At 43.5% G+C, this 27660-nt stretch overlaps 1 protein-coding gene across 5 annotated transcripts; it reads right to left on the bottom strand.

Moving 5' to 3' along the window:
* Nucleotides 1-339: 339 nt before the first annotated feature.
* CNTRL (centriolin) lies at nt 340-26177 on the bottom strand. 5 transcript variants are annotated; one of them, XM_033077600.1, is made up of 42 exons: nt 25946-26177; nt 24624-24878; nt 24208-24332; nt 23600-23730; nt 22199-22340; nt 21506-21692; nt 21215-21408; nt 19462-19581; nt 18714-18939; nt 18217-18326; nt 17524-17718; nt 15250-15403; nt 14662-14882; nt 13918-14094; nt 13526-13660; nt 13287-13432; nt 12696-12876; nt 12041-12220; nt 11631-11810; nt 11064-11180; nt 10644-10788; nt 10057-10196; nt 9383-9566; nt 8831-9141; nt 8437-8645; nt 8081-8273; nt 7628-7758; nt 7350-7490; nt 7111-7237; nt 6774-6938; nt 5905-6064; nt 5685-5800; nt 4995-5212; nt 4463-4620; nt 4140-4213; nt 3440-3628; nt 2869-3094; nt 2485-2690; nt 2043-2312; nt 1901-1963; nt 1263-1466; nt 340-1086 (listed from the first exon to the last, which is right to left on the bottom strand). In XM_033077600.1, exons 2-42 carry the CDS (start codon nt 24835-24837, stop codon nt 1015-1017), a joined length of 6837 nt encoding a protein of 2278 aa, XP_032933491.1. In that variant the 5' UTR covers nt 24838-24878; nt 25946-26177; the 3' UTR covers nt 340-1014. The 5 variants fall into 5 exon arrangements, with proteins under 5 accessions (XP_032933491.1, XP_032933487.1, XP_032933488.1 ...); XM_033077596.1 differs by lacking the exon at nt 340-1086 and adding an exon at nt 20400-20456 and having other exon boundaries at nt 1093-1466; XM_033077597.1 differs by lacking the exon at nt 340-1086 and adding an exon at nt 20108-20155 and having other exon boundaries at nt 1093-1466.
* Between the last annotated feature and the right edge of the window lie 1483 nt (nt 26178-27660).

The raw sequence follows: 27660 nt of genomic DNA, 5'->3' as shown, positions 1-27660 counted from the left end.
CTGCCAAAGGGTGGGGAGGGCTGGGCCAGTCCCTGCACAGCCCCTGGCCTGGGCCTTGTCCTGCTGCCTGAAGGATTTACAAAGTGCCTTAAGGGAGTAAGTTGGTTGTCATTTGTTAAGAAGCCATTGCCTGCATCCACCTGGTTCAGACAAGTGATGCACCAGGCCTCAGCAGAGGTGCTCACCCAGCAGCCAGGATGAGGGACAAGGACAGAAATGGCAAAGCTGGACACATTCCTGCAAGGAGGAGCCCCAGGGCATTGTCAGTGTGCAGGGCTGTGCCAGTATCAGTGTCCTGGAGAACAGCTTTGAGAAAAACAGTCCACAACCACCCCCAGATAAAAGCATCAATCACAAAAGTTTATTTTAAGGAAGTATCCAAAATAATTGTATTTAAACCTCTGTGCATTTGGCAACAGGCCTTGTAACAAGGTCTCTTTAAAGTGTTTAAATACACTTTTTTTTTTTTTTTTTTTTTTTAAAAACCAACTTCTGTATGTAAACCTGTTGTCAATTGTACAAAACCTTCACAGTCCAGGCCTTGCAGCAGCTGTTTGTGAGTGGTGGCAAAGGCCTTTTCAGACAAGGCTCACCCAGTGAGGTAGGAGAATGATTCAGAGGTGGCACCTGAGCACCCCTGTCCAAGCTGTGGATGTGCTTTGGGCTTTGCTTTTAGAGTGAAGCCACTTTTCAAGTAACATTTGTACCTTAAACCGTTACAAAAGAACACTTCTGTACCAGGCTGGGGTGGAACCAGCTGTCCTAGAGGTTGAGCCATGGGGCTGAACCAGGAAAGTTCTGAAGGAGCAGGGATGGAACAGTTGATGCAGCTGTAACTCCAGGCCCCAGGAGAGCTCCCAGCAGCTCTCACCCAGACTCTGCACAACACAAAAACCTAAAGCAGAAGGGACAGCATGGTCTGTGAAGCCACAGCTGCCCCGTGGTCCCTCAGCCTTCCAGCCACTCGTGTTCCTGCAGGTGGGAACTCCTGAGGCCACACCTCCCCTCTGGCCTTCAGCGAGAGATTCCCTGCGAGCTGGAACGGAGCCCTGGGGATCCCAACGCGCTTCCCGGCCTGCTGGGGACCTGCAAAACCCCAAAGCACTGTGAGGAAAGCTCAGCCTCCACAGACATCAGCTCCTGCCAGGGCAGGGTGAGGGTCTGATCACCAACTGCAGAAACCCCTGCCCAGCCTCGGAGAGAGGCTCCAACAACCCCCAGTGAGAAAAGAACCATGAAAACCCCCCAGAGCAGAACATTACCTGATCTTTTGTCACATTCAGAGTGCTGTGAAGAGAGCCCAGGCTGGGGCTGCTGGGCAGGAAGGAGCAATCTGAAGCAGTGCTGCTGACCAGCTCATCCAGCACCTGCAGCTGCCGCTGGAGGCTGTGCAGGCTCCCGGCTGTCTGCCGCTTCCCCTGCAGCAGAACCTGCGCCTGCTTGGCCAGGCAGCAACGCAGCTGGGCCTGCAACACACGGGGAGGGGACAGCACCACTGCTCACACAGTGCTCACACTGTGGAGGCAGCCCTAAAGGCCAAAAGGGGATGCTCACACCCCAAGCAGGGAGCAGTGGGGTTGGGAGTTATTTTTAAATAAACTCTGCTTTGATAACCACGTTCTAACTGAGCCTGGAGCTTAAGGTGATCATGGCTGGTGCTGAACTCCTCTGTCATTTATATCATCCTATCAGCAACATGGGAGAATCTGGTTGGAATATTCAACCATCCAATTAACTGTTAATTAAAATTACTCCTCTTGCTACTGCTCCCACCCAAAGCTCCTCTCTCTGGTCAGCACAGAGTGGATTTGTCTGGGCTGAGGAGGATCCCCACTCCCCCAGGGTGTTTAGATCATGTTTGGAAGGGGCCCAAGGGATGTGAGGGGCAGGGATGTGGCACCTTGAGCCGGTCCTCGTGCTGCTGCAGCTTCTCCCGGAGCGCCTCTCCCCGCCACTGCTCATCCTTGGGGAAAAAAAAAAACCACATCAGCCACAGGGACCAACACAGCACCAGGAGCAGCCACTTGGCCAAAGCATTTTACCAGTAAGAAGACTCTGGAAATATTGAACTTTTCTTCCCAGGAGAGGAGCTGCCTGTCAGCAGCAGTGAAGGAAGCAGGCTCTGAGCTGTCACTCTCACACTGCACACTCCTCTTTCCTTCAAATGATGCTTCCAACTCTTCCAGTGGGGCTGGAGAAGATGAGCATGAAGATTTAAACTCGGTCCTAATTTCATTTTCAACCTCCAGGTTAAGCAAGGTTGCTGCACTCTCCATTTCCCTTTGTCTCTCTTCCAGGTCTTGGGTTCTAACCTGCAGCACAGAACAGCTGGGTTACAAAAACCAGTCCTGAGGGCATTTCCTCAGGTCTGCTCAGAACTTGTTGCATTACTTTGCTCCTCCAATGACAACAATGGGTGTTCCATCATTCTGCTGTTTAAAATAACCCAAACCCCCAAACTTGCTCCACTCAGTCAGGACTTACTTGCAGTTTGCTTTCAAGCTCCAGCCTTTGCATTTTCTGTGCTTCTCTCAGACTCTGGATTTGTTTTTCTGCTTCTCTCCTCTCTGACTCTATCTGACCTTGAAGTTGCTTTAGCTCACACTTGGAGAGCTCCATCTCCTTCTGAAGACACTGGATTTGTCTGTCTTTTTGTTGTAACTGTAATTCTTTTTCTGAGAGCTGATGTTCTGTAATGAACATTTAAAAAAAAAATCCTGATTAGCAAAAGTTTATCTTGGCTCATTTCATACACAACAGATATTTTCCAAACACCAAGAACCCAAGCAAGATGAACAAAAATATTTGTTGTGCCATTATGCTCAGCCCCCAGAGATGGTGGCAGTTCATGTGTGCAATGACTCTTACTGCTTTTTCTGATGATTTCTTCAAGAGCTGCACACTGGGACTCCTCCTTTTCCAGCTTCCCAAGGTTCTCTTCTGCCAGCTTGACTTTAGCTGTTGCCTGCTCCAGTTTCTTGTGTTGATCTGCTAGTTCCTTTTCCAGTAGGATTTTCTGATCCTTCATTTTAGCTGCACATTCTTCCAGTTTTTTCCCTTCCCGCTCTGAGTTTTGCCTGAGGCGATGAAGAACCTGCCAGAAACCCTCACTGAGCTGGAACCAGCAGCAACTCAGGGAGAACAAAACCCAGCACTAAGGGACACTGGAGAAGTAAAACCAGCATAAACTGGGAAGAACTACAGTTTAACAGTCCCTACTGACAATGTCTGTCCATTTTTCTCCCCTCTCCCATTTCCAGAACAGCTCCCTCAGTTTTTCTTTTGGGTAACACTTTGCTGAAACTCCTCACCCAACCCAAGCTCGTTTGGCCAAAGCAATCTGTGCTTTTGTGTTTATTTGTAAACTCACAGCTCAAACCTTTGGGCCTGGATTATTTTAAGGTCAGGAGGAAGTGAGGCAAGTCAGAGAGCTCATTACCATTTCCTGTTGGGTGAGTTCTGTTTCCTTCTCCTCAATCTTTTTCTGGAGCTGCTGCAGTTGTTTTTCCCTCTTCTTGTGCCTCTCCTGGCATTCCTTCCTCTTCCTCAGATACCCTCGGATCTCCTCCTTCAGGGCTGCCTGCTCTCTGAGCAGCTCCTCCTGCTGCCTGCAGTTGTTTTTCAAATCCTGCAGTGGAAAACAAAAGCACGTGGCAGGAGGAGCTGGGAAGAGGAACCAGCCCCAAAGGTTTGGGTTTGAGAGAACAGAGCTGGTCACTGGCACCCTCAGGTTCCTTCCACTCCAGCCAGGCACAGAGGGGCAGATAAAAAGCCACAAGGTGCTGCTTGGTTGGTTGTTTTTAAATTACATTCTTCCTAAGAAGCAATAAACCCACTGCACACTCATCAAGAAGGCAATAAAGCAATCCCTGCTGTCAGCTCTGCAGGGCTCTGGTGTTGAGCTGTGCCCACATGAACAGGGTGGGAGCAGCACCAGACTCCCAGAGTGACCATAAGGACACATTCTACCAAAACACCAACCTGTGCCACCAAAAAACACCAACCTGTGCCACCAAAAACAACCAACCTGTGCCACCAAAAACCAGCCTGTGCCACCAAAAACCACCAACCTGTGCCACCAAAAACCACCAACCTGTGCCACCAAAAAACACCAACCTGTGCCACCAAAAAACACCAACCTGTGCCACCAGGTGAAGCTGCTGCCTCGAGCCATTCAGTTCTCCTTTCAGTGCTTCCAGTTCTTCCTTTTTCCCTAGAAAAGGATTTGGTGCCAAGACATGATCAACCAGCAGTTTGAAATGCCAATACACAGGAATTCTCTTTTAAGGACCAAAGAGTGAATAACACACAGTTTATGAAATTTCCATCTTCTCAACATCTTAAATTTGTTCTGCCTATGGATATCTGAGCATGCTGAATGTTTAATATCATACAGTTAAAGTGTGTCTTTTAACAGAATTTCTCTTAAAAGAACTGCTTAAACCCAGAAATTGATCTTTACCTTGAAGATCCTCTTGGACAGCAACAATCTCTGCATTCAGTGATTTCTTCTGCTTGTTCAGTAGCTCCACCTCCTGCTGCAGGTTCTTAACATCCAATTCCACCTTTTCCATGTTGGACAGTGCAGTTCTGCTGCTGTCTTCAGCAGCAGTTAAGTCTCTGAAAAATGTGAATCATATTCTTGGTGAGTTGGAAATCCTTGGTGAGGACTTAAAAAATGTCAGTAAAACCCTCTGAGCCCAAGGGGAGCAGTCAGAGCAAGACAAATGTTCCAAGATGCAACACTTTCCATTTTGGAACATTTCTCATGGCATTGCCAGGATATCACAAAGCTGCTGATTCATCAGCTCCATTGCTGATTAGTTTTTAAATCTGCTGTAGAGAGGCTTAAAGCAAAAGCTCCACAGAACCCAGGAAAATGCCTGTTCTGTATCACTGGGCACTTCAGAGTTAGAGCTGGGTTTTTAATCACAACAAACACTCAAACACTTCCCCATCCCTTCTGATCTCTGCAGGAACAGACATTCCCCCACCTTTTGGTTTGTGACAGCTTCTTCTCCAAACTCCTGGAGTCCTCTTCCAGCTTCTCCTTCTCCCTGCTCAGAGCCTCGATGTTGTTGTGCAGAGCTCTGAGCTGAGAGCTCAGCTGCTCGTTCTCCTCCCGGTCCTTCCTGAGGAGCTGCTCCTGCCAGTCCAGCTCCCCTTGCTGACACTGAAATAATCTCTGAATATTCTCCAGTTTTAACTTCTCCTAGGGAAAACAGCCCTGGTGAGTCCCACAGTTATATGGTCCAGAAGCAGAGCAAGCATTGACATCCTCAGAGTGATCTGAGTGCATTTAATGGAGGAAGGTGACAACAGAATGGCTCCAAGTATCCTGGGGACCTTTTTAATGCTAGAGACCATCCAGCTGAGTTAAACTCCCTTCCAGACTCATAGGTTGGAAGTGAGGACACAGGATCCAGGTAAGAAGACTCTGGAAGCTCCTAAAAACCAGCACCCATCATTCTACAGCCACAGAGGAGCTTCTGTGCTCCCTTTCTCTCTCACACACCCAAAAATCCCATTATTTTAAAGGGCCTAAGCAGACTTAAGACTTTTCTGTGATGAGCTGAAATCAGATTAGAAACTGATTGATTTAAAAGCATCAGGATTCTGTTATCCAAGGTTTAAGAGAACCACAGATCTCCCAGTTTCTGCCTCAGCCACAGAGCTTTTCTCACCTCTAGAACAGCCACCTGGGTCTTCTCCAGCTCGTTGACCTTCTGCTCATGTTGGAGTTTCAAACCTTCCAGTTCATTCTTCTCAAGCTCCAGCACTTCCAGCACATGTTTCAGTTCTAGTGAGGGGAATTAAAGAGCAGTTCTTGGGTTAGGATGAGAACTAAAGAGCTCTGTGTGCTCCTTCCCAATCTGCACAAAACCCCCAAATCCTGCGCCATACCCATCTTGTGTTTGGTGATCTGCCCAAGAATTCCTTGAAGATTTTCCTCCTCCTTTCTAATATCCTTCTTTAGGACTGAAAGCTGTGCTCTCCTCTCATTCAGCTGGACATCCAGTTCATTCCTCTCAACACTAAGCTCTCCCAGAAGCACTTTTATTTCCTGTGAGAATGTATCAGTGTTACAAGGAATACCATTCATTGCAATTTTAAATGTTTTTTTTTCTATGAAGTTCTAAATATTTATAAAATTATTAACAGTCTGTCATCAGTATTCTGGTTTAACAAACAAAAAAACCCAACCCACAATATTTAAGATCTTGTTTGTTGACAATTTAGAGTAGTAATTCTGCAGATTTTGTTCCCCAATCTTACCACAGCATTGTCATTCAAGTGAATAATAGGCCTTAAAAAAAACCAGACAAGGAGCCCTCACAAAAGAAAATAAACCACAAAATATAATTAGCCCTGATAGTTGGTTTTGATTTCAGCAGGGAAGTACAGAATCCTCTCTGTGCCAATGGGGATGGGCACAGAGTGGGGCAGCTGTGCTGTGTTTTACACACACTGATCACTCTGATTTCCTTCAGCAGCTGCTCCTCAGCAACAGGAAGTCATTCACTGACTTATATTTAATGTAATTTAGCTCTCAAGGGACCAATTCTGTAAGAATTACTGGAACTGGGGAGTTCTTCTTTGTGTATCTGGACCAGGCTTTTAGTCACACAAAACCATCAAATTCCAGGTTCTATTTCTCAGTGGGTTTGGGGAGGGCACAAAAAGCAAAACTCATCTTGTGGAAACCTCCTGAATGTTTGTAGTACTTCAAGCCTCTTGCTATAATGATTTGAAAACTCATTTGGGAAACTTACCCTTATCTGGCAAAGTTTTTCATGTGCTTCAGTCTCTCCATCTCGAAGAGCTTCTTTGAGGTCACCTTTCCTTTGGGAAATGCAGTCCTGAAGGCCACGGAGCTCTTCTGCTCTCTGAGTCACCTGCTGCTCCAGGAACAAGAGCTCTTGCTGCTGAGCACAAATCTACAGTGGAGAAGTTGAACAGAAAAATCAGGGTAATTTTTATTTTTGTAGCTAAACATGAAAAAAAAAAAAAACCATGAAAAAGTGCACCAGAGAGACTGGGATCATAATTATGGGACAAAGATCAATTCCCACCAAAGGGACAGCCCAGGCTTAGTGGGCCAAGCCTCACCTGATCTTTCAATGTTCCCAGTTCAGTTTTCTTGCCCTGAACAAGGTTTTCTGCCTCTCTGATGATTTGGAGATGCTGGCCCTCATTACCTTCTGCAAGTTGAATATCTCCTTGGAGCTTCTGGAGACTGAGTGAGCAGAAAAACAGGAGTCAGAAGAAATGAGATATCTGAGGCAGTGACTCACTGGAGGAGGAGATGTTTAACTTAACACAGCTCATGGTAAATTAAAAGTCCTCACCTTTCAGTCAGCATTTCTATCTTCTGGTTCAATGATTGCAACTCAGAGTTTCTGGCAGCCACCATTTTGTTGAGTTCCTTCAAAACACCTTCTTGCTCCCTCTTCAGCTGCTCCAAACCCCTCGTGTCTGTCTGCAATAACCTGGAAGAGCATTTTTGCCTTTTCAGATTCCCATTTTAACAGCTCTCCCTCTCCAAAAGCAGAGTCTTGATAGCAGGAAGGACCCAGTCCTAGTCCTCACCCTGTGTGACACAAACCCACAAGAGCACCCAGGGTACCTGAGCTGCTGAGCTGCTTTCACAATTTTGGTGGCTGTTTCCTGAGCCCTCTGCTCCAGCTCCTCTGCCTCCATTTCAGTGCAGGACAAATGATGTTTGGCACGATTGTACTTCTGCAGAGTCTCTTTAGTCTAAAGGGAGAATTGAAGATTGAGATAATACATTCCTTATGCTGCACTTGCTGTTTAAATGTGAGCTCCTGGTTTGAATATTCCACCTCAGCCTTCTCTCTCTTTCTACCATGGACAACTTTTTCTCCTCTCTTGTCCAGAGCAGCAAACCTTCCTCCTCTTCAACAAGGATAAACCAAGTTCTTCTAGCATAGTTTATTTCCCAACTTACTTTCATATAGAAGCATTTTAAGAGGCTCCAGGTTACCCATGTGCAAATAAACTGCCCAGACAAACAAAACAACTCCAATCCTTCTGCCCTGGGGGTTTTGCCCTCCCTCACCTTGGCCTGGGTGCTCTGGAGCTCCAGCTGAGCCTCTGTGAGGAGCCTGTCAGCCTCTCTGAGCTCTGCCCGGCGTTTCAGGAGCGTCCTCTCTGCACATTCAATCTCCTCTGCCACATTTTCCTGCTGCTGCAGGGACTTCTCCAGCTGCAGCTCTGCCAGGAAGCTCTCGGTGTAGCCGTCAATAAAGCTCCTGAAAGGTCAGGATGAAAAACATGGAATTAAAACACAGAGACGCCAAAGATCTGGGAGTCTGTTGAAGGTCTGGAATTGTAAATGAGTCAAAGCTGATTTCTGCTGGGGGAAGGTTTGGGTATTTGCACATTTCCTTCCAGAGCATTCCATGCTGTGCCCACCTGCGTGTGCTCCGCTCCTGAGCCGCTCGGCGCAGCTCGGCCACTTCACTCTGCAGCTCCTCCCTCTCCTGCTCAAGTTCTTCAACATCTCCATGCAATCTTTCCACCTCCTTTTTGTACTTCTGCTCAGCTGCCTCTGAGCATTTCTCTTTGTACTTCTGAGACTTTAAATAGCACGCAGTGTCTTCCAGCCTCGAGACCTCACTCTCCTGCACACAGGGAACAGAACACAATCAGGATCTGTTTTCCAGCTGAGACCTCCTGACACCCAGGAGCAGCTCCAGGTGGCAAAGACTGTACCCAGACCCAGACCCTTCCTAGCAGGAGCTCTTCCTAACCCATTGCTCAGTCAGTTCCCAAGGGTTCCAGCTGCAGCTGCAGCTCTGCTCCTTACCAGCTCCTGATGTCCAGGCACGTTGCAGTGGAGCACTCCCAGGGGAATGAGTGGCACTGTGAAGTTGGGAGGCAGAGGGCCAAAAACCACCTGGGAGCCCACAGGAGGTGGGCCAAGGATGATGGATCCAGGAGCAATTGGAGCTGCAGGGGCTGCTGCAGGAGGAGGGCCATAAACCCCCACACCCTGAGGAGCAGGAGCCCCATCTGGAAGGGCTGTGTAAATAACTGTGCCTGGGGGTGGGACAAAGGCAGAGCCTTCAGGGACAGGAGATCCTGCATTTCCTTCACCATCCTCTTTTGCTCTTCTATCTTTAAAAGAGACAAAACCAAACATGTTATTGTTAATAATTTTTTCAGTAGAGATAGTCTTCAAATGTACATTTTAAATTCTATGTAATTTATAAAATTAACAAATGTTGCTTAAACAAAATTATTCAACAATAATAAACATTTCTATTCACTCATGCCCACCAAAAAAACCTCTCTGTGAACTCTAAGCAAGCCCATCTTCAGTCTGCTCCTAAACATTCTGAGACTGCCACTGACTTACCTTTGCCAGAACTTGCTTTGTACAGCTTATTTCTGCCTGGTGAATAAACCCAACATCCTTGGCTGGACAAGTCCTGCCTCCCACAGGGCCCATCCTGAGCATCCCCTCTCCTGGCTGGGGATGTGCCAGAGCACCCCAAACACACTCCAGAGTCTTTGGTGCTCTGGGAAGCAGGAGTTGAAGCCTAAAGAAAAAGTACAACATGTGTTAATCTAGAAATGACAAATCATGGCAAATAATGGAGTTGTAGATATTCTAATGATTTTTCAGAACAGGCTACACACACTCTGCTATCTCAGTTCTAAGCATGTTTAAAAGCACTAAATATATTTTAACAGCATTGATTTTAAATTCAGACAAATATTCTTTTGAAAGAAATGTTTGTAACATCCCCTTTTAACCCTGACCTAAATGGATTTTCAGTACAGCCCAGTTCTGTCCCAGAGTTCTGTACCCTGGGCTCCTCTCAGCACAGTCAAGGCCTTTATTTGTGTGTGTTTTAGTTCAGTATTTCTCCTACAGCCCAACCAATATTTGTTCTTAAGTTTCTCCCAAACCTACTAAATTTATAATGCACTTTCCCCCATCAAAGGGCTTACCACAAGGAAAACAATCCATAACAGGATTTTTATTCCCTTTTTATACCCTTATTCCATTTTTTTCCTTTTTAATACCTGAGATGATGGCAGGTAGTACCAGTACCCCCCTCTTTTCAGGGGCTCTGCTGGGCTAGTGCTGTGATCATTCTGCTGGGAGAGCACATTTCTGAGGGCTGCAATTTCATCCTGTAAGGCCTCAATTCCATCTTTGTTACCTGGAAATAAAGCACAGTTTTAGAGTCATCTAAGGCAAATAGTTAAATTGATACTGCATTCAACTTTCCCCTCAATGTTACCCAGTTAAACTGGAACTATAGTAAAAAGAAATTAATTGCTGAGGGAAACAGATAAATTGTTATTTGTAATGACATACACAGGAGGTTTGGTGGTGTAAGATTGGAAATACAAGTTCAGATCCAGGTAACTGCTGCTCATTTTCCTTCCACTGAGCTCTGACAATGTCCTAGAGCAGTTTAAGTGGAATGCTCAGCACAACCAGCTGTGAAAACTGCAAACTAATGAACATTGACACTTATCCTGTATTAACCTGTATAGAAGGATATTCTCAATACTGTTCTCCAGATCCTCAGTTCAGTGAGAAATGAGAATAATCTTCTGTATCCCTGTCTGTCTGCAGGAAGTGGAGAGAAAAGAGGAATTACCTGTCCCAATATTATCCAACAGCCATTTCAAACGGTCAAGCTCTGCTTTTTGCTGTTCCATGGCTTCACTTAATTTATTAATTTCAAACTTCTGAGTATTTGATGTAACAGTTTTCTCACCAGCTTTCTCCATTTCCTGCAGGAGCTATTTGAAACAGAAGCTTAAATCACAAAAAGCTCCCACCCAATGTCACAAAGTTCTTCCCATCCCCTCCCATGGGAGATGTCTGAGTGAACAGGGGATGGTTTTCCTTAAAACTCAGCTGCTCCAGGCACTGAGCTTTGTTTGCTCTTGGGCAGGTGGCAGCAGAGGGAAGAACATTTGGGAAAACTTGAGGGGAAAAAGGCAGTGCAAGAACCTCTAAACATTTCCAGAAATTCACTGGAATTTTATCATAAAACACAGAGCAAACAACCTACTTGCTCTTCCTTCTCCTTCAGGAGTTGTTGCAGCAATTCAATTTCTGCTTCTGCTTTGGCAAGAGCCTGGGAAGCACGAGCTGCCTCAGCACAGAACTCCTGGGCTTCCTCAAGCTCCTGAAATTGAGATTTTCATTGAGCTGGAGTTTGCAGGAACATTGTGAAAAGCTAAGCACTGAGAAGCACCTGAATGTCCTGGAACTCGATACATGTGAAATACTGTTTCTCTAACTTCACAGTGCTGATACAGAGATGTTATTATGTACCCAAAAGTGCTTCCCAGTTTGATAAAGAGTTTCCAGTCATTTCCTTTGTTTTTCTATCCTACAGAACAATGTATTATCTGCTGTTTGCCCTCCAGTTAATGAGGGATTCATGATCTTCCCCCTCCCTTTCCCTCCCTCAGCAAGAACCTGTCCATCCCAAATTTCCTCTCCCATCTCAAGCTCTGCCCAAAGCAAGAGCTCCCATGTTCAGAAAGCTCTGAAGCTCATTTGAAGGACACCAGCACTGCTCCCCCTGCCATGGCATTACCAAGCCCTGAATTAACTCCCCATGCTGATTTACCTCAGCTCTCTCCTGGTTCATCCTGAGCACAGTTCCCCCCAGAGCCTGGAGCTGCTTTGCAGTGATGCACAGCTCGGTGGCTGCCAGCTTGTCTGAGGTGATCACTGCTCTCTGCAGCTCCTTCAGCTCCTTATCCAGGCTCAGCACCTGCATCTGGGCCCTGGCATCTTCTAGTTTTTTCTGAAAGCAGGAAAATGGACTTGCAATGTATTTTCATCCTTCTCCCCATCCCATTTTGTATTATTTAGAAAAAAATTCTAAAGTGAGGACAAGCAGTAAACTTTCAGGAAAAGGAAGATGCTGTGTTTAACATTTGTGTTCTTACATGTGTTGTTTTATCTTAGAAAGCAAAAATTCACAATTTCCTGAGCAATCAAACAGTGCACAGACCTGTCCTCACCCATTCTTACCCTTTTCTCTAAATTCTCCAGCTGAGCAAGAATAGCCTCTTTTTCTTCATCTGCCTCCTGGAGCTGCTGATCAGCCAGGCCCTGAATCTCTTCCATGCTCTTTATTTTTTCATGTAAACGTTGAATTTCATTCTCTAACTGATGGATCTTGTTCTTATTTTGCTTGTTTTCAGCTTTAACCTGTAAGTAAAATGTTAGAATAAGTAGCCAGACTTTTTCTCCAATCAAAAGCCAAACTGTTTCAATTATTTAATTAAACTTCTGGGAAATGCAGTTACCAGCATACTTTGCATCAAACCAGAAAGGAAAGGTAACTACTGTGCCACTGTAACTGAAATATTTTAAGAGTGTCTCAGTTATTTTATTAGAGATATGTATAATGATCTTTCAAGAAAGTCCAGAGCTGTATTTTTCTAGTGATCATTGAAGTGTTTGTTTCCTCTGAGATAGATCATTGCCTGAATTTCAATTCACCAAATAATCAGGTAAAAATCAGGAAGACTATTAATGAAAAATCAAATCAGACTCCACTGTTACACACAGGACAGAGCACAGCAAAGCTTCATCAAGTGAAACTTGATCCTTCAGCTGGAAGTTACATTTTTCAGACTAAGCTGAAATTGTCTCAGTCTTGTTTTTGTTGTTTGATACATGCCTGTCTGTATTTCTCCTGTATTTGCTCCAGTTTCTCCTGCTGGGAAACCATTTCTTCCTGCAACTGTCTCTGCCCAGCCCAAGCTTTCTCTTTTTCCTTCTGTGCATCAGCAAGGATGTCATTGAATTCTTTCTGCAGACTTGCAAGGTTTTTCCCTAAAATATCAGCTGAACTTGGACACCTGAAAGAGAAACAATCCAGGTTCCCAGACAGAAAGGAGTGATGTGAAGTTGTGATCCCAGATACAGAAATGATGAATGACAAATAGTGCAGGTTTGAGACTTGCTGGGTAATTCATTCAGGTTAGGTTGGAAAAACCCTCTGAGTTCATCAAGTCCAACCATTCCCCCAGGACTGCCAAGGCCACCACGAACCCATGTCCCCAAGTGCCACATCTAAATATTTTGTAAATCCCTCCAGTGCTGGTGACTCCACCACTGCTCTGGGCAGCCTGTTCCAGTGCCTGGCAAGACTTTCAGTGAGGAAGATTTCCAGATATCCAAACTGAACCTTCCCTGGCACAACTTGGGGCCATTTCCTCTGGTCCTGCCCCTCTCACATGCTCAAATCTCCCACTTTTATTTTACTCACTTCATCTCTCCAGCTCCTGTCTTAAGCTTTTGCCTGAGTTCATTCATACAAGCCATGACATCCTCAGGATGAATTAAGTTACCAACTGCCTGGTTTAGGTGATTCTGGAGATCTTTAAGCTGTTGTTTTAGGAAATTATTGTCTGCCTAAAAATAGACAAAAACAAAATCCACACAAATGTAAGCAAACAAATCCACAAGTGATAAAAGCTAGGATTTTTAATACACTAAATACTTCACCTGCAATTGCTTGAACTGTAAAAGCAGCTGGTAATTTTGTTGTTCCTTCTCTTCTGCCAGTTGTGCTTTGGTCTGAGCATTCTCTAACAATTGTCTTTCCTTTTCAAGTTCATCCTGCAGGGCTGACAGTTCCATCTACAGAACCACAAAACCTCCAGATGAATATCCCCACTAATTCTTAAAACAGTAACAATATGACAGTACCTAAAAAAGATCCAACAAAACAACCCCAAGCAAACCACATGGACCTTGCTTGAAAGCAAAGTTTTAAATCCCAGCAGGCTGATAGTGTGGGGACACCCCTACAGCAGCAGTTGTTTGTGATTTAACATTGGAGATGAGGTGTCCTGGGGTAGCTAACACCTCTGGCAGCACTACAGCTCTGCTCTTACCTGGCTAAGTTGTTTCAGTCTTTCAAATTCTTCTTTTTGCTGCTTGGCTTCAGCATCTCTCTCTCTTAATTGAGCTTCCAGCTCAGCCCTGTAGGTGCTGACCTTCCCCTGAGCATCCTGAAGGGACTCATTTATCTCCTTCTGCTCCTGCAGTGAACTCTCCAGCACTGCAATTTCCTGGAATTTAATACTCATTTTAGAAGGATGTACATGGGAGAGCCAAAATTTAAGAGAACATTGCCTCCCTTCCCTTTAACTCAGGAACTCCATTAGAACTTGAGGGTGGGTGGCACTTCTACCTGCAAGGCCAGGGCAGGGGTGCCACTGACTGCCCAAAATCTGCACTCAGGGGAGAAAGGTGGAGCTGGAAGTGAAACAGAACTGTGCCAAGAGTTCAGGTTTGCACAGCACTGACCAGGATGCACAGAGAGCTCTGTGTCACTGGGGACACCCAGCCCTGGCCACTGTCAGGGTTTCACTGATGCCATTCCCCACCTGCAAATCCAAAACCTGCATTTCTGAGCCATCTCCCACAAAGCACAGATTTGCTGCATGTCTCTTGCAACTGGTTTTAAAGGCCAGATTCTATTCCTGAGGTGTGTGGGCACATCTCATCATGTTACCATAACAGGAATTATTTTGTCCAAGGAATTGTGCTTCCCTAGTCCCAATCTGATCACCAGTTTATTTTTTCAAGTTTATTCTTAGATATCTGAACTTGGGAAAAGAGGTATTAAGCCTTACTTTTCTCATATTTTCTGCATCCATGGCAACCACTTCCAGGTTGTTTTTTTCCTCCTCCAGACCTGCCAATCTTCCCAGCAAAGATTCTTTTTCCTTCTGCAACTTCTTACACTCCTCATTGGTCTGTTCTGCCTGGTGCTTCACACTTTGCAGGTATTCCTGCAAGCCAAGGATAATACTTTCCAAGTCCCTTTTCAGGGCTTCATTTGTTGCTATTTGACCTGCAGGAAAACGAAATGAATTTATTAACCAAACAAACCAAACTGCCTTTCTTCATAATTTCAAATATTTGCCATTGGAGTAAGTAAAAACAAGTACCTAGAACTCACCTGAAAATATTGTTTTTAAGGTTAGGATTCCCAATATTACTGTGTTAAGCTGGCCAATGGAAGAGTTAAAAGAAATTGCAGCTCTTTGTGCATTCCTGCCCCTCTTTCCCAAGCAGGTAGAAGTGAGGTGAGCACACACAGTTAAAAATAGCTTTTATTCTGTATTTCATTTGAGCAAAGATAAACAAGACAATCCTCAATTCAATTGTCATGCTGCCCTAAGTAGAAGAAATACCTTAAGACAAAAAAGGAAGTTTACCATCAGTGAGCTGCTGCTCCAAATCCTTGATTTCCTCAGTTTCCTTGGCAATCCTGGAGAGCATCTGATCCAGCCGAGTCTCCAGCTGCTGGCAGTGCTGGTTCATTATATCAAGGTGCTGCTCTTTGCTTGCCTTTTGAGCTTTCATGTGAGCCTGTCAAGTGACAGAAAGGTAAAGCAGGGCATCGACACAGATTTTAAAAAATCCAATTGGGGTTTTGTCTCAGCTCTGCAGCGTCTCACTATCAGCAGGAAATGCCACAAGCTCAGCACACTGTGGTGCTCTGGGGTTTGTTACTTGTTGTTATTTTCCCTCAGTCCTGCCCCACAAAGGACCCCAGATAAGCAGCAATCTGTGACTGCCAGCATTGTCTGCAGCTCCCTCCTGCCCAGGCTGAATAAAGCCTGCATTTACAAATTAGTACTCATGGCTACTTTCTTCCTGCCTTTGCATTTTGTTCTACCACTTCCTCTCTCAATCAAGAACAAACATGATTTCTCCCAGCACCTTTAATCCTGTCATCCTGCACTGCCCTCACAGCAGATGATGCTTCAGAACACGGCAGGTCAGTACTTGAAGGAAAATACTTTGAACAAACAGCAAGTCAGGCCAACTTTACAGTTACTAAGTAAATATTCCTAAGTAAATGTTATTTTGTTAAAACATTTCTGGGAGATACAGCACACAGCTCACACAGATTTGACAAGGACTTCATGCATTTAGTATGAATTAACTGATTGTTTACAATAACTTGGTTATCAAGAATGAAGTGTTATTTTTTACCAGTGTGCAATTGCTCAGAAACAACCCAAACGCCAGAAATTTGGGAAAATACAAAATTACACTATCATGATTAACTGCATGTTTTTTTACTACTCAAAAAAAAAAATAAATCAAGCAGTCAGTAGGAATTTTAAATACAAGTTCTGAGAAAAGAGCCCTTACAAAGTTGCTTCCATAACAAAAGTAAATGAATAAAAATAAAGCTTTTTGTATTTTTAACTGGATTAAACTGGAAGTTAATCCATATCAGCACAGCTCAACTTGTCACCTTGTTAAGCACAAACTGCCCTGCAGCTTTCAAAAGCGAAATTTCAACAGATAAAACTCGAGCCGCTGCTCTGAGCCATCTTGCTGCAGCTGCTGAACGGCACCAAACCCGCAGTTTTAAAAGAAACAAAAAGCCACAAGTCCCCGACCACTTACAGCTCTGCCTTTGTCTTTTCTTCCTGAGGCAGCACTTGCAGAACGCCCCACCCCTGAGCGGGAACTCATTGCAATAAAGCACCGGGAGTGCAGGAGGGGCACGAACCGAGCGGAGCCTCCGCGGGGCCGGCCCGGGGCGGGGACGGAGCTGCTGCGCTGCCTCTGCTCCCGTTCCCGGCCCCGCTCCTGTTCCCGTTCTCTTTCCCGTTCCCGTTCCCGGCCCTCGGAACTTCCTGTGTTTTGATTCGAAGCGAGGGGCGGCCGCGGGAAGGGCCGGGCTCGGTCCCGCTCCTGCCCCGGCCGTTTCCCCGGGAGCCTTCCCGGATCGCTCTCGGCCCTTTTCTGCCACCCAACAGCCGAGGAAATTCAGTTTAAAAATACAAAAAAAGCTTTAAAAATAGAAAACTCAGTTTTGTTGAAAACTGAGCAAAGCATAAAAACTCTTCCATTTCTCACTTAAGAGCATCCAGTGGGCCTGAAAGACTTTCATTTAGAGAAATAAGCTTTTAAAAAACACTAGTTTCATTTTAGTTTAATTTTGAAGGTATTTGCTGTACCTGAACACAGTTAATAACTCAGAACAAGTCCTGCATCCCTGCTGCTGATGAAGTTAGGTGGAAGCCTGAGCTGTGCTTGGCACCCCAGCTGGGAGATGTGAGCTCTGCACCTTGCAGGACTGCAGGTGACAGCAGGGAAAGGCCATCAGTCCCCAGCAGCCAGGCTGGATAAGCACTGCCACACCCAGATCTTTAAAAACCTCTAAGGCCAGACTCCACAGAAAGATGCACAAAGGATTTCTTACACAGAAACTGTGTAAAACAAAGATTTAGTTTTGACTGCTCTACAGCACCTGCTGGGAAAATGAGTGAAGTGTTTTACCAGAGCTGGTTGGTTTGGTGGGATTTTTTAACTGTAAGGATTTTTAAACATTCAAATTATAAGTTAATGACTTTGATAAACAGCAAAAGAATATAATTCATGAAACAGGCACAAGTGAATGAACCTGTTAAAGCTGCCTTCAGTCCATTGCACAATATATAAAAACTCCAGATTCTGATTTTACTTACATGCTTTGGATCCTCAGGATTTATGGAACCAAGAGAACTCTGTAAATCTTCAAGCTCTTTCTGATTTTCCCCTATTTCTCTTTTCTGTTTCTCTATTTGTTTTTCCAGTTCTAAGGTTTCCTTGCGCAGCTCCTGCAGGATTTGCAGCTTTGCACTCAGCTGCTGCTCAATCGCCTCCTTGCTGGCCTGGCAGATCTGCAGACAGCATTGGGAGTTTGAGTGCTTGGGAACACACAGCTGATCCAGAATATATTTAACATTGAAATAAAGAAGATCCTGGTCACTGATTTTCAGGCAAGTTTAAAAATTAAAAATAGCAGTAACTGATGACAGTTCAAGAAGTGGAAGATGCTGTTTTAGTTTAATGCTGATAAATTAATTCTTGCTGTCAGTTTTGTAGCCACATTACTTATCAGCTGCACAGCTCAGCCTACACAGCAGGCTCTTCCAAAGGGTTGTGGGGAAAGCCAGCAATAAATCAGCAGCAGCCCATGGAGCAGCTGCCATTAACTGCACTGCAGCTCCAACAGCTGATTCATGAACAAGCTCTCTAAACCCTGAAGATTTTTCTGATGCTTGACCCATGGATTTATGTCTGTACAGTGGCCTCTTTATAAGAATGGGGAGAAAAAGTTGTTTTCTTACATCAACACTGCCTCAAACCCTTCCCTTGCTATTCATGGAACAACTCACTTTTTTCTGAGCCAGAGCATCCTCCAGTTGTTGCAGCTCCCCTGTTACTTTCAGCACTTGTTGCTCTGCATCTCCAATTTCACTTTGCAGTTCTTCCAATCTTCTTTGTGCTGCAGGCAAAAGAAACCCAACACAAAACCCACAATCCCACAAAAGACATTGTAATATTGTGTGCAACACTGATCACAGCAGTGTATGAACACATTTATCAGCACAGCATTAAGTGATAATCACAGTAATACACATTTCAATTCATGCATCAGATATGAAACCTCCCTAGAATTGTTTTCAATAACATGAAATGCTCTCATCCTGAGTTATCTTAAAATAACAGCAGAAACTAGAAGTTTTGACACAAAAAATGCACCAAGCCCAGTGTTACAATCACGGCATTTCCTTTGACACACAGTCTCTATTCTTGTCAAGCATGTAACCACTGGAATAAACCACACTGATACACGTTTTTATTTTTATTTGATCAAAAAATAAGGTTTTACCTGCATTAATCTTCTCCTCCTTATCCTGCAGTATTTTATCTAGACCTTGGAGATGTGATTCCAGCTGGGGTTTCCTACAGGAGTCATTTTCCTCCTGTTGCATTTTGCCAACCTGCAGCTGCTGAGCAGTGTCAGGGATGTAGCCTTCCCTTATAAACATATTTCTTTTGTACCTGGCCTTGCCAATGTAGGGACTCTCACCAGGTACATTATCAAGTTCCACCTCCTGAAATGTTAAAAAGCAGAGTCTTTATCTCAGAACTATGGCTGCACTCAACTCCTAACATACATTTAGTTCTCTTATCAAGCATAAAAAGGAAAACCAATTAGAAATTAGAAGAAGAAAACATGATACTTAACATTTTTGGCCTTGAATGTTGTTATTTTATAATGGAATTAAAACCAATCAAACCCAACTGGGATGCGACCAGTTTGTTGCAGATGTCTGGAGGAACTTTTTCTTAGTATATTGAATTAACTTGAGATTATATTTAGTCCATTAGATTTTTGCACAGAAGTTTTACTCAGACATAACTTAATTGTAGTCAATGATTACTGATCTTCACTTTTCTTATGGATTTCATTCTGGCATCTCCACCTTTCTGTTTGCAGGTATGACAGAGATTGGGCCTTGAATAAAGCAGGATCTATTAGGTTATAGGAAAACTAATAAGGTTTTTATTTTCCAAGTTGAAAAAAAAATCAGGGGAAACAGCAATAAAAAGATCTATGATTTAAAAATCATTACCTCTGAGGGAAAATAATTTAAGGGCTCAAATTTAGCATCAATCTTGTAGAAGGCCAGCTCCTGCTCCAGCTCATACTGCTTCTGGCAAGCCCTGGTGAGCTCCACTGTCTTCTGCTTCAGCTGAAAATCCACAAAAGCCAGTGAGTGTCATCACTGCAACCCTCTGAGCACTGCCACACTCAGTGCAGCTCACAGAGAGCAGGCACAGCCTCAGTGTGGGAACAAAGCTCACAGCACAGTTTGGGACCAAGGATATCACAAAGGGCAATTTGACAATGGTGATTAAGAGGAGACAAAAGCTCCACAATTAATAGAACACAAATGATCACATGAAAGGCCTTTTCAGTTTACACACATCAAAGTGACAAGTTTGTTTTTAAACCTAATTTAGGATGAACCAAGCATTTGGGTATGATCCCTTAGCAAAATCTAGGCCAAAATCACCAATATATTTACTGCTACAAGTGAGCATGAGGACTGTTAACACTCATGGTCTGTAAAAATACCAAAATATCTCAATTGTCAGGAGTACAAAGTCTGTGTATTTTATTTTAGCTTTAGCATGTGCTAGCTTGGTTTGGAGGTTATTTTTAAGTAAAGATCCATCATGTGATTTCTTTTTAAATCAACTTTTCACACTGAATACCTGAGGGAGAACATGCAGCACAATTCCAATAGAGAGTGGAAAGCAGAACTAATGGAGGAAAAGAAATAGAACAGGAAAGGCTTAAAGAAAGATTTCAAACCCTGATAAATATCATGCAAAAATTAACTCTGTTTCAGAGAAAGGGAAAAAATACCAAGAAAATTGTATCCAAACCACAGTGAATACAAAGTCTCACTGGGACACTTCATAATAATGTTGCTACTTCAGGGAACGTGCAAATACATCCTAGGAATAAAACCAACCATGCAAGCCAGGGGCACAGTGGGGCTACCTTGAGTGAGGAACAAAGGCTCTGCAGGAAGGGGACTGTGACAAACCCAGACACCAGCTAAAGGGAGACAGAAGTGAGCCAAGTTTGTCATCCAGAGAAGAAGAGTGGCTTCAAGTATTTGCTGCTAAATCTCATTATACTGCAAACTTCATTTTAGCAGCAGGCTGCTGGTCAGTGTGTGTGTGTTCAGAGAAACAGCTGTAGAAGTACCAGGTATGAGAGTCTGAAGGATAAAGTTTTAGAGGACAAGCCTAACAGGATAAAATCCAAATATTAAGTTCCCATCAGGTCATTCACAACCCAGCACTCTTGAGTCTGTGCTTGCATTTTATGGCTGCCAATGAAAGACTCAAACATAAGAGTTCAGGATGATGTGAATAAAATACAAGTACAGTGGTGGGCATTGCACAAAATAATCACCAAGGGCTATTACTGACATGCAGCTTGTGTGCACATCTGGTTTTTATAAAAGTAGCAATCTTCTCCCTTACTGCAGCAGCACTTCAGAGTCTGACCAGGGCAGATATTCAGAACATCAGCAATTTAGCACCTTAACCTTCCATCAACTGACAAAATTTTAAACAGCAATGCATAAATAATGACTAGAAACAAAGAAGTTACTATAAATCACAAGGGTGACACTGAGTGCTGCTTCCATGCACTTACTTTTCCCACAGAAAGAATACTGAAGGTCAATAATCACTCTCTAAACAGCTGGAAGTCTCTCAGTTTTAAAATTACATCTTCAGTCATTAGAGCTCTCACACTGACAACTCTGTGTCCAAAGATGTCCTTGGTGCCAGGGATTGTCTTACCAGCTCGTTTTTGGTGCCCAGGTCCCTCTGCAGCTCCTCAAAGCTTTGTCTCTGTTGCACAGCCTTTTCCTTCAGTGACCTGTTGAGCTCATCTTGATGCTGAAGTTGCTCAAGCACTTTGGCCTGGTGAAGTTTCACATTCTCCATCTCCTTCCTTGTGTTTTCCAACTCTCTTTCTAATTTTTCTATCTCTTCTGAAAAACAAAATCAGAGCAACATTCCAATAGAAAAATCTTTTCCCCCCTAAACTTAAATTTTGTGTCATTCACTTGAGATCTAACAGATTATTACCCAAATTAAATCTCTCCAGAGCTTCCTGCCTGTCATGGTTTGTCACTGGCTGTCCATCCAGGTTCTCCAGGGCCCTCAGGTGGAATATGGTGTACGAGCAGTAGTGAGGCAGAGTGGCAACTGGGTTTTCAGCAAGGAACAGAGAGCTCAGATCTTGCAGAGGCTTTAGTTTAGCTATGTCATGGAGCTAAATCAAAGAGACACAAAACAATGATTAGACACCCTTCTGAGAAGAATGAAACCCCCAGGAGTGAATTTCTGATTATTTAGAATGTTCTATGATAGGTCTGTATTAAAAGATTTATTTTAACCTTTATGTTAGAGAACAATCTCTAAAAACCTACCAAAATACACAGTATTGTGACTAAAGTCACTTCTTAAAAATTTCCTCTATAAAAAAATCTACACTGCAAAGAGTGTAGATGCAATCGAGCTTTATTTTGGAAATTTCAAGATACCAAGGCCTGTGGATGTATAACCTCCCACAAAGTTATGATTTAGGTTTATATTTTCAATACCTGCACACCAGGGGTTTCTGTGATAAATAACTTTATTAGGCTGCCAGCTGCTGCATCTCACAGCAGACTTTGTGGAAAGTCACTCAGCAATTACCCAGAGCAAGCCAAGCAGTGTAAATAGCCCAGGTGACTCCATGAGAAGAGTGAGCAATGCCTGTTTCTAACCAGCACTTACTGAGGACACTTTGTTCTGTCTCAGGTTCAGGCTGCGCAGCGATCTCAGTTTCTTCCCCACCCACACAGGGATGTGCTCAATCTCATTCCCTGCCAGGTTCAGCTTCTGCAGGTTCTGCAAATGTTCTATGCCTTCAATTTTGCTGAAAGTGAGAAGAAACAATGGAATTTGTCACGAAGCACAGCAAATTTAAAGTGAAACTGAGGCATTATGGATAAACAATAACAAAATCTGTCACAACCAAGAGATCAGCAAAACCATTATTTAGTGCCATGGACAATTCAGTGAAATCACAGCAGCTTACTTCCAAGTACTAAATTAAGACCAACAATCACAACACAATTTTCTGTCATTTTCATACACTCATCACTTTTGCATGTCTCCATTTCAATATTAACACTATTTTAATGTGTGCTAACTCCATTTTAATTGGCAAAATTTGCTCTTTCTCTCCTGAGAAGGTAATGGATGATGATGAATCAAAATAAACTTGTTTTGTGAAGTTTTTCTTCCCCCATAAAAAGGATCGACTGTAAACTGACAGGATGAAGAGCTCCATTTTTATTTTTTTCATTAAAACTTTTGAGGAAACCATGCTAGCACTTAAGCATTTTTATGAGTATGTGTGAGCATTGAGTAAACCATGAGTATTATACCAAAGTACAGCAGGATGTGCCCCTGTGGCTGTGCTGGTTTTTGGGTACATGTGAGCTGCACATCACCAAACAGAGCAGGAGCTAAAAGCTACTCTGCCCTTTTCAATTCCTGTTGAGAGAGGAAGTTGTGTGAATGCAATGTGTAGAAACTCTGGGGTTTTACTCACTTCCCACTGTAAATGTCTCTACTGAAATGGGAGCTGCTCTGCTGCAAAGGCAGTTTTGTAATAGGTAAGATCATAATTCACTGACAGCAAAATTAAAAGCAATTAAGAGTTTTGCTACTGCATGAACCCTTTAACACTTTTAAACAAGTCACCAGGCTCTCAAAAAGAGTTCAAAAGCAATTTAAGGAGTTTATGGCCTGCCTGATCAAGCCCATTCAGTTTCCTTTCCTAAAAGAAAAAACTTATTATATTACCTGTAATAATAAACAGTAACAATTTAATTAATTTTTAATGGACTTAATTGGGTTATTACCCACTCTTGGTTGTGGTATCTGGAAACTTCTGGCTTGGTTTCCAAGAAAAACAAATTAAACCCCAGCCATGGCACACTGACAGCACTCCCCAGAACCATTTCTACTTTAATACCTCAGAGCTTGTGCTTTTTAAAAAGACCTCAAAGCCTCTTAGTCTTGACATAACAATTGGGAAACTCACCTCAAGTGTTCACTGCTGTGAGAGAACTCACTTAAACAGGAAAGGAAAAGGAGTTTTATTGACCCAGGGCTCTTTCCTCTCACCTGATTCTGTTGCCGGACAAGTTGAGCTCACGCAGCCTCAGCAGTTTGTCCAACTTCTCAATCTTCTCTATTTGGTTGTTACTTAGGTTTAGTACCTCTAGTTTAGAGCACTTTTCCAAATTTTCTATGTACTAAAGAACAGAAAATCCCTTAGCATAGGGTTTGGGTGTTTTTAAAGAGAAAAGCAGCTTTGTGTTAATTAAAAATACCAAGTATTCTAATATTTTATTAATCACAGTTCATTGTGGTATTCTAAAACCTCACTTTAGGTACAGTTTTCTACAGTGTTGGAAAGCTGGATTTTAAATTTACAGTGTCCTCATCTACATAAAAAGGAACATGTTATTAAAAAAAAACACCAAAAAATACCCCCAAACCAACCAAAACCTAAAAAATTAATGAACTAATCTGTTTTAAACATCATTCTAATGAATCAGCTTTTTCTTTTGCTCAAGTCTCCATTGCCTTTTTTTCAACAGAAGTTGGTTGCAGAGCTAGGCTAACAGAGTAAGACTGTGCAGTTTACATTCACTTAAAAATCAGCCTGTACTAATAAATTGTAATTATTTTATACTTAGTTTAATTTCTAGTTATTTCCAACACCTTACCTTAAATTTCTTGTCCCCATCCTTTGGGGAAGAAAGATTCAGTGAGCTTATACAAGCCAGATTTTGCTGTTTTGACAGACCCTTTATGAGGGGCTCAGTTATGTACTTAACCCCAACATTTTTCCCTGAAATTAAACAGAAAGGATTGATGATTTTTATATTTGTTGAACACTGGAAAAACATTGAAAATGATCCCCCCAGAAGCATTCACAGGAAGGAGTAAGTGTCTCATTATTCTCCCCAGCTTTCATTACTCCCACTTCTACATTTGTGCTCAAAACAAAATAAAATATTAAAGCAATTTTTTCAGGCTTCTTTTCAACAGCTCATCCATCTTTAATCACACAATTCACAGAACATGGCTTTTAATGCCTGTGGTATGTACTTGGATACCTGCATTATTTACTGTACAATACCTTTCTGAAATTTAAAAGCAGCTCCAGGACTTTCTGCTGGAATATCCCATTGTTGGAGCCTCTGCTCCATGCTTTGGGGAGCAGCCTGAGGTGTCTGCTGGCCAGGATGTGGAGATGTGGCACCTGAAGTGACAGGTGGCATTGGCTGAGCTGTCTGGGATGCTGATGTCTGTGGTTTTCTACCTGCAGCTTTCCTTACAGAGCCTTTCTTCATTGCCTCAAATGCTGGGTATCACATGGCAATCCCTGCAAGAACTGAAACAATTATCAGTCTGTTACAAAGCTAAATCTTAAAGGCTTGCATGACAACAAAGGTGCTACAGAAGCTGCCAAAAACCACATCTCCAGCGGGTGCCAGCTTCCAGTTCTCCTGGCATTGGGAAAAATTTTACCTTGATGCTCCCACCCTTCTACAGCACAGCCCCAGGCACTGATTGAGCAGCTTTGTGTTTGCAGCTCCTCTTCCTCCTGCCCTGCAGGCTGTGCTTCACACAAACTCTGCCAGCTCTGGAGATACTCTCAGCTCGGGCTAACAGAGCTGGCAGGGATAGAGGCATTGGACTGGATTCCAGCTATTCCCAAAGCTTGAAATCACCCACTCTGCACTAAGAACAAATGCAAGCAGAAAAAGGTAACTGTGAAAAAAAAATTAAGATGTGTCTAGCACTGGCATTCCCAGAGATTTCCTTTCTGCAAACAAATTATCCTGTGAGTGCCTGGGAAATTCCAGAGAATGGTAACAGAATCTTCCCTCGGGGATGAACACATTTCCCCAGGGATAAGTGTAGGAAAAGTCATGTACTCTGTGTGACAAAACCATCTCCAAGGGACAGAGCTTTACCAACACCTCCACCCACCGAACAAAGAGCACATTTTAAGACATTTTTAAGACAGAAAAGTCTTCTGCTGGGGAACTTGGAGCTTTGTGAGTGATGACATTATGCCTTGAGAATACGTTCTTCATTGAGCTGGATTTTTTTGTTTCTCCGAAATTGGAAAGGAAATAAGGGCAGGAGAAGGGGAGAAGAATAAGCGCTGTTTTCTATCCATGACTTGGGAACACAATTCATACAGGACCAGAGACTGAAAGGCGCAGGACAGAAAGATGCTGGCGCGCCTACCAAAAGCCACCTTGGGGCGTCCCTTCACGTCTCAGGAGCGCAGTTCGTGGTTTTAACGCTGCTTCCTGAGGACTGCCTGTGGTTTCACAGAGGGGTGATCGGAGATCGGGGCCCGTGTGCCCCCAGTCCCTCATCCCCTCATCCCCTCATCCCCTCCCGGTTCTCGACCCCGCCGCCCCCTCAGGCCTCCGCTTTGATTACCTGCGTTGACATGGCAACGCCGCCCCAGCGCTCACCGCCGGGCACGGGCGGGCAGGGCGGTCTCGGAGCGCTCCCCAATGATGGCACCGCTTCTCAACGCACCTCTCCGCCGCCTCCTTCCCTTTACCGAGCGACCACCACCCTCACCGCCGAGCCCCGGGCGCTGCGGCTCCTTTAAGGGCGCTCCCTCAGGGGCCGCCCGGCCGCCATTTTGTCCGGCGGCCGCGGCGGGCGAGGCCGGGGGCGGGGCTTGGGCCAGGCCACGCCCCTTGCGTTTCCCGCCGCGCAGGCCCCGCCCCCTCTCGCCATTTCCCCTCAGGGCGATCCTCGGGCGTTTGTGGTAAATAAAACACAAATCACTGTATAAATAATAAAACCGTGAGGGATTTTGGTTTATTTAAAACCCAAACCGCTGTATAAGCAATATAAACTGCTCTGCTGATATGTGTTATCTGTCCTATATGTCACGTTAGTATCTCACTGCACAATTGCATGAGATACATGTAAATTTGCACGTAAATGGCCCTTATTGGAAATACACAGTTTATTTACAATTGAAAACTCCACGTGTCCGGTCTAAATCACAGTCATTTTCACAGAGGCGTGTAAATAAACATCTTTTTAACGTTTGGACTACGTTAGTTCAGCATTTTTGTAAGTGTGAAATGCAGGGTTTGAAACCACTATATATATATATATGTATATATATATGTATATATATGTCTCTGAAAAATGCAGGGAAGGAGCAGAATTCGAATTTTAAAACTCTATTTCACCCTGTTAAAATTTTAAAGCGTTTCCCAGTGTGCTTCACTATTTGCACCTTCTCATTAACATACCACTCCCATTAGTATTTAATAATACATGTTAGCCACTCATTTTAATAATGTTAAACATCTCACATTTTATTCTATTATTGCTTCTCTTCTAGTTCATCACATCTGGTGGGAAGCTGACCTTACTGTAATTTCATTTTCTATCGATCACAAACAGTTTTGTAAAGGCTTTTCCCGTAAAGGTTGACAGTGATATTTGTTTAAACCTCAGCATTCTTGCACAACTTTGTTTAACTTTACACAAACTTATTTGTTGGGGTGATTTCCTACACACCAGGCCTGCAAAGGTTTTGTCATCAATGGCTGTGGGGATTTTTTGCAAATTTTTTCGATTTTGTAATGCAAAATGCTGTTTAAATTACTGCCCTAATATTTCCATATTGCAGTTTTTATTTGTAATGATTAAAAGTTGGCATAATCTGGAGTACAGATAACGAAGAGATATTTGTAAAGGAAAAGTTATTTCAAAACAACAAAAAATAATGCTGGTCTAAACACATCCACACATTGCTTGATATAACTCAAATGGTTTTTTGCCTCAGACACAAATTTAAAGTCAGTTTGATTTAAGAAAATTTACTGAGGACGAACTGAATCGATTTTTTTTGTTTATTGGAGTTTTTCTACCTGCAAAAATTATTTCATTATGCAGTTGTCAGAAGGGAGGTGAGCACTGACACAGGATTAAAAATTGAAATCCTAAATTAAAAAATCACCGAGTTTAGCAGTTCTGATTTCCTCAGGAGGTGGCAATAATGCTTCAGTAAAGAATGATCTGCCATTAATTATTAACTGTGAGTGAGATGTTGGGGGCATTTCTGCTCCAACACAGCAGAGGCTCTTTAACCCACCCTCAATAACACCCATGCTTTGCTGCTG

Source organism: Catharus ustulatus, chromosome 21 (genome assembly GCF_009819885.2).
Source record: "Catharus ustulatus isolate bCatUst1 chromosome 21, bCatUst1.pri.v2, whole genome shotgun sequence".
Lineage (NCBI taxonomy): Eukaryota > Metazoa > Chordata > Aves > Passeriformes > Turdidae > Catharus > Catharus ustulatus.
Note: the sequence above shows the minus strand (reverse complement) of the source record. Positions and strands in the feature narration are given on the sequence as shown.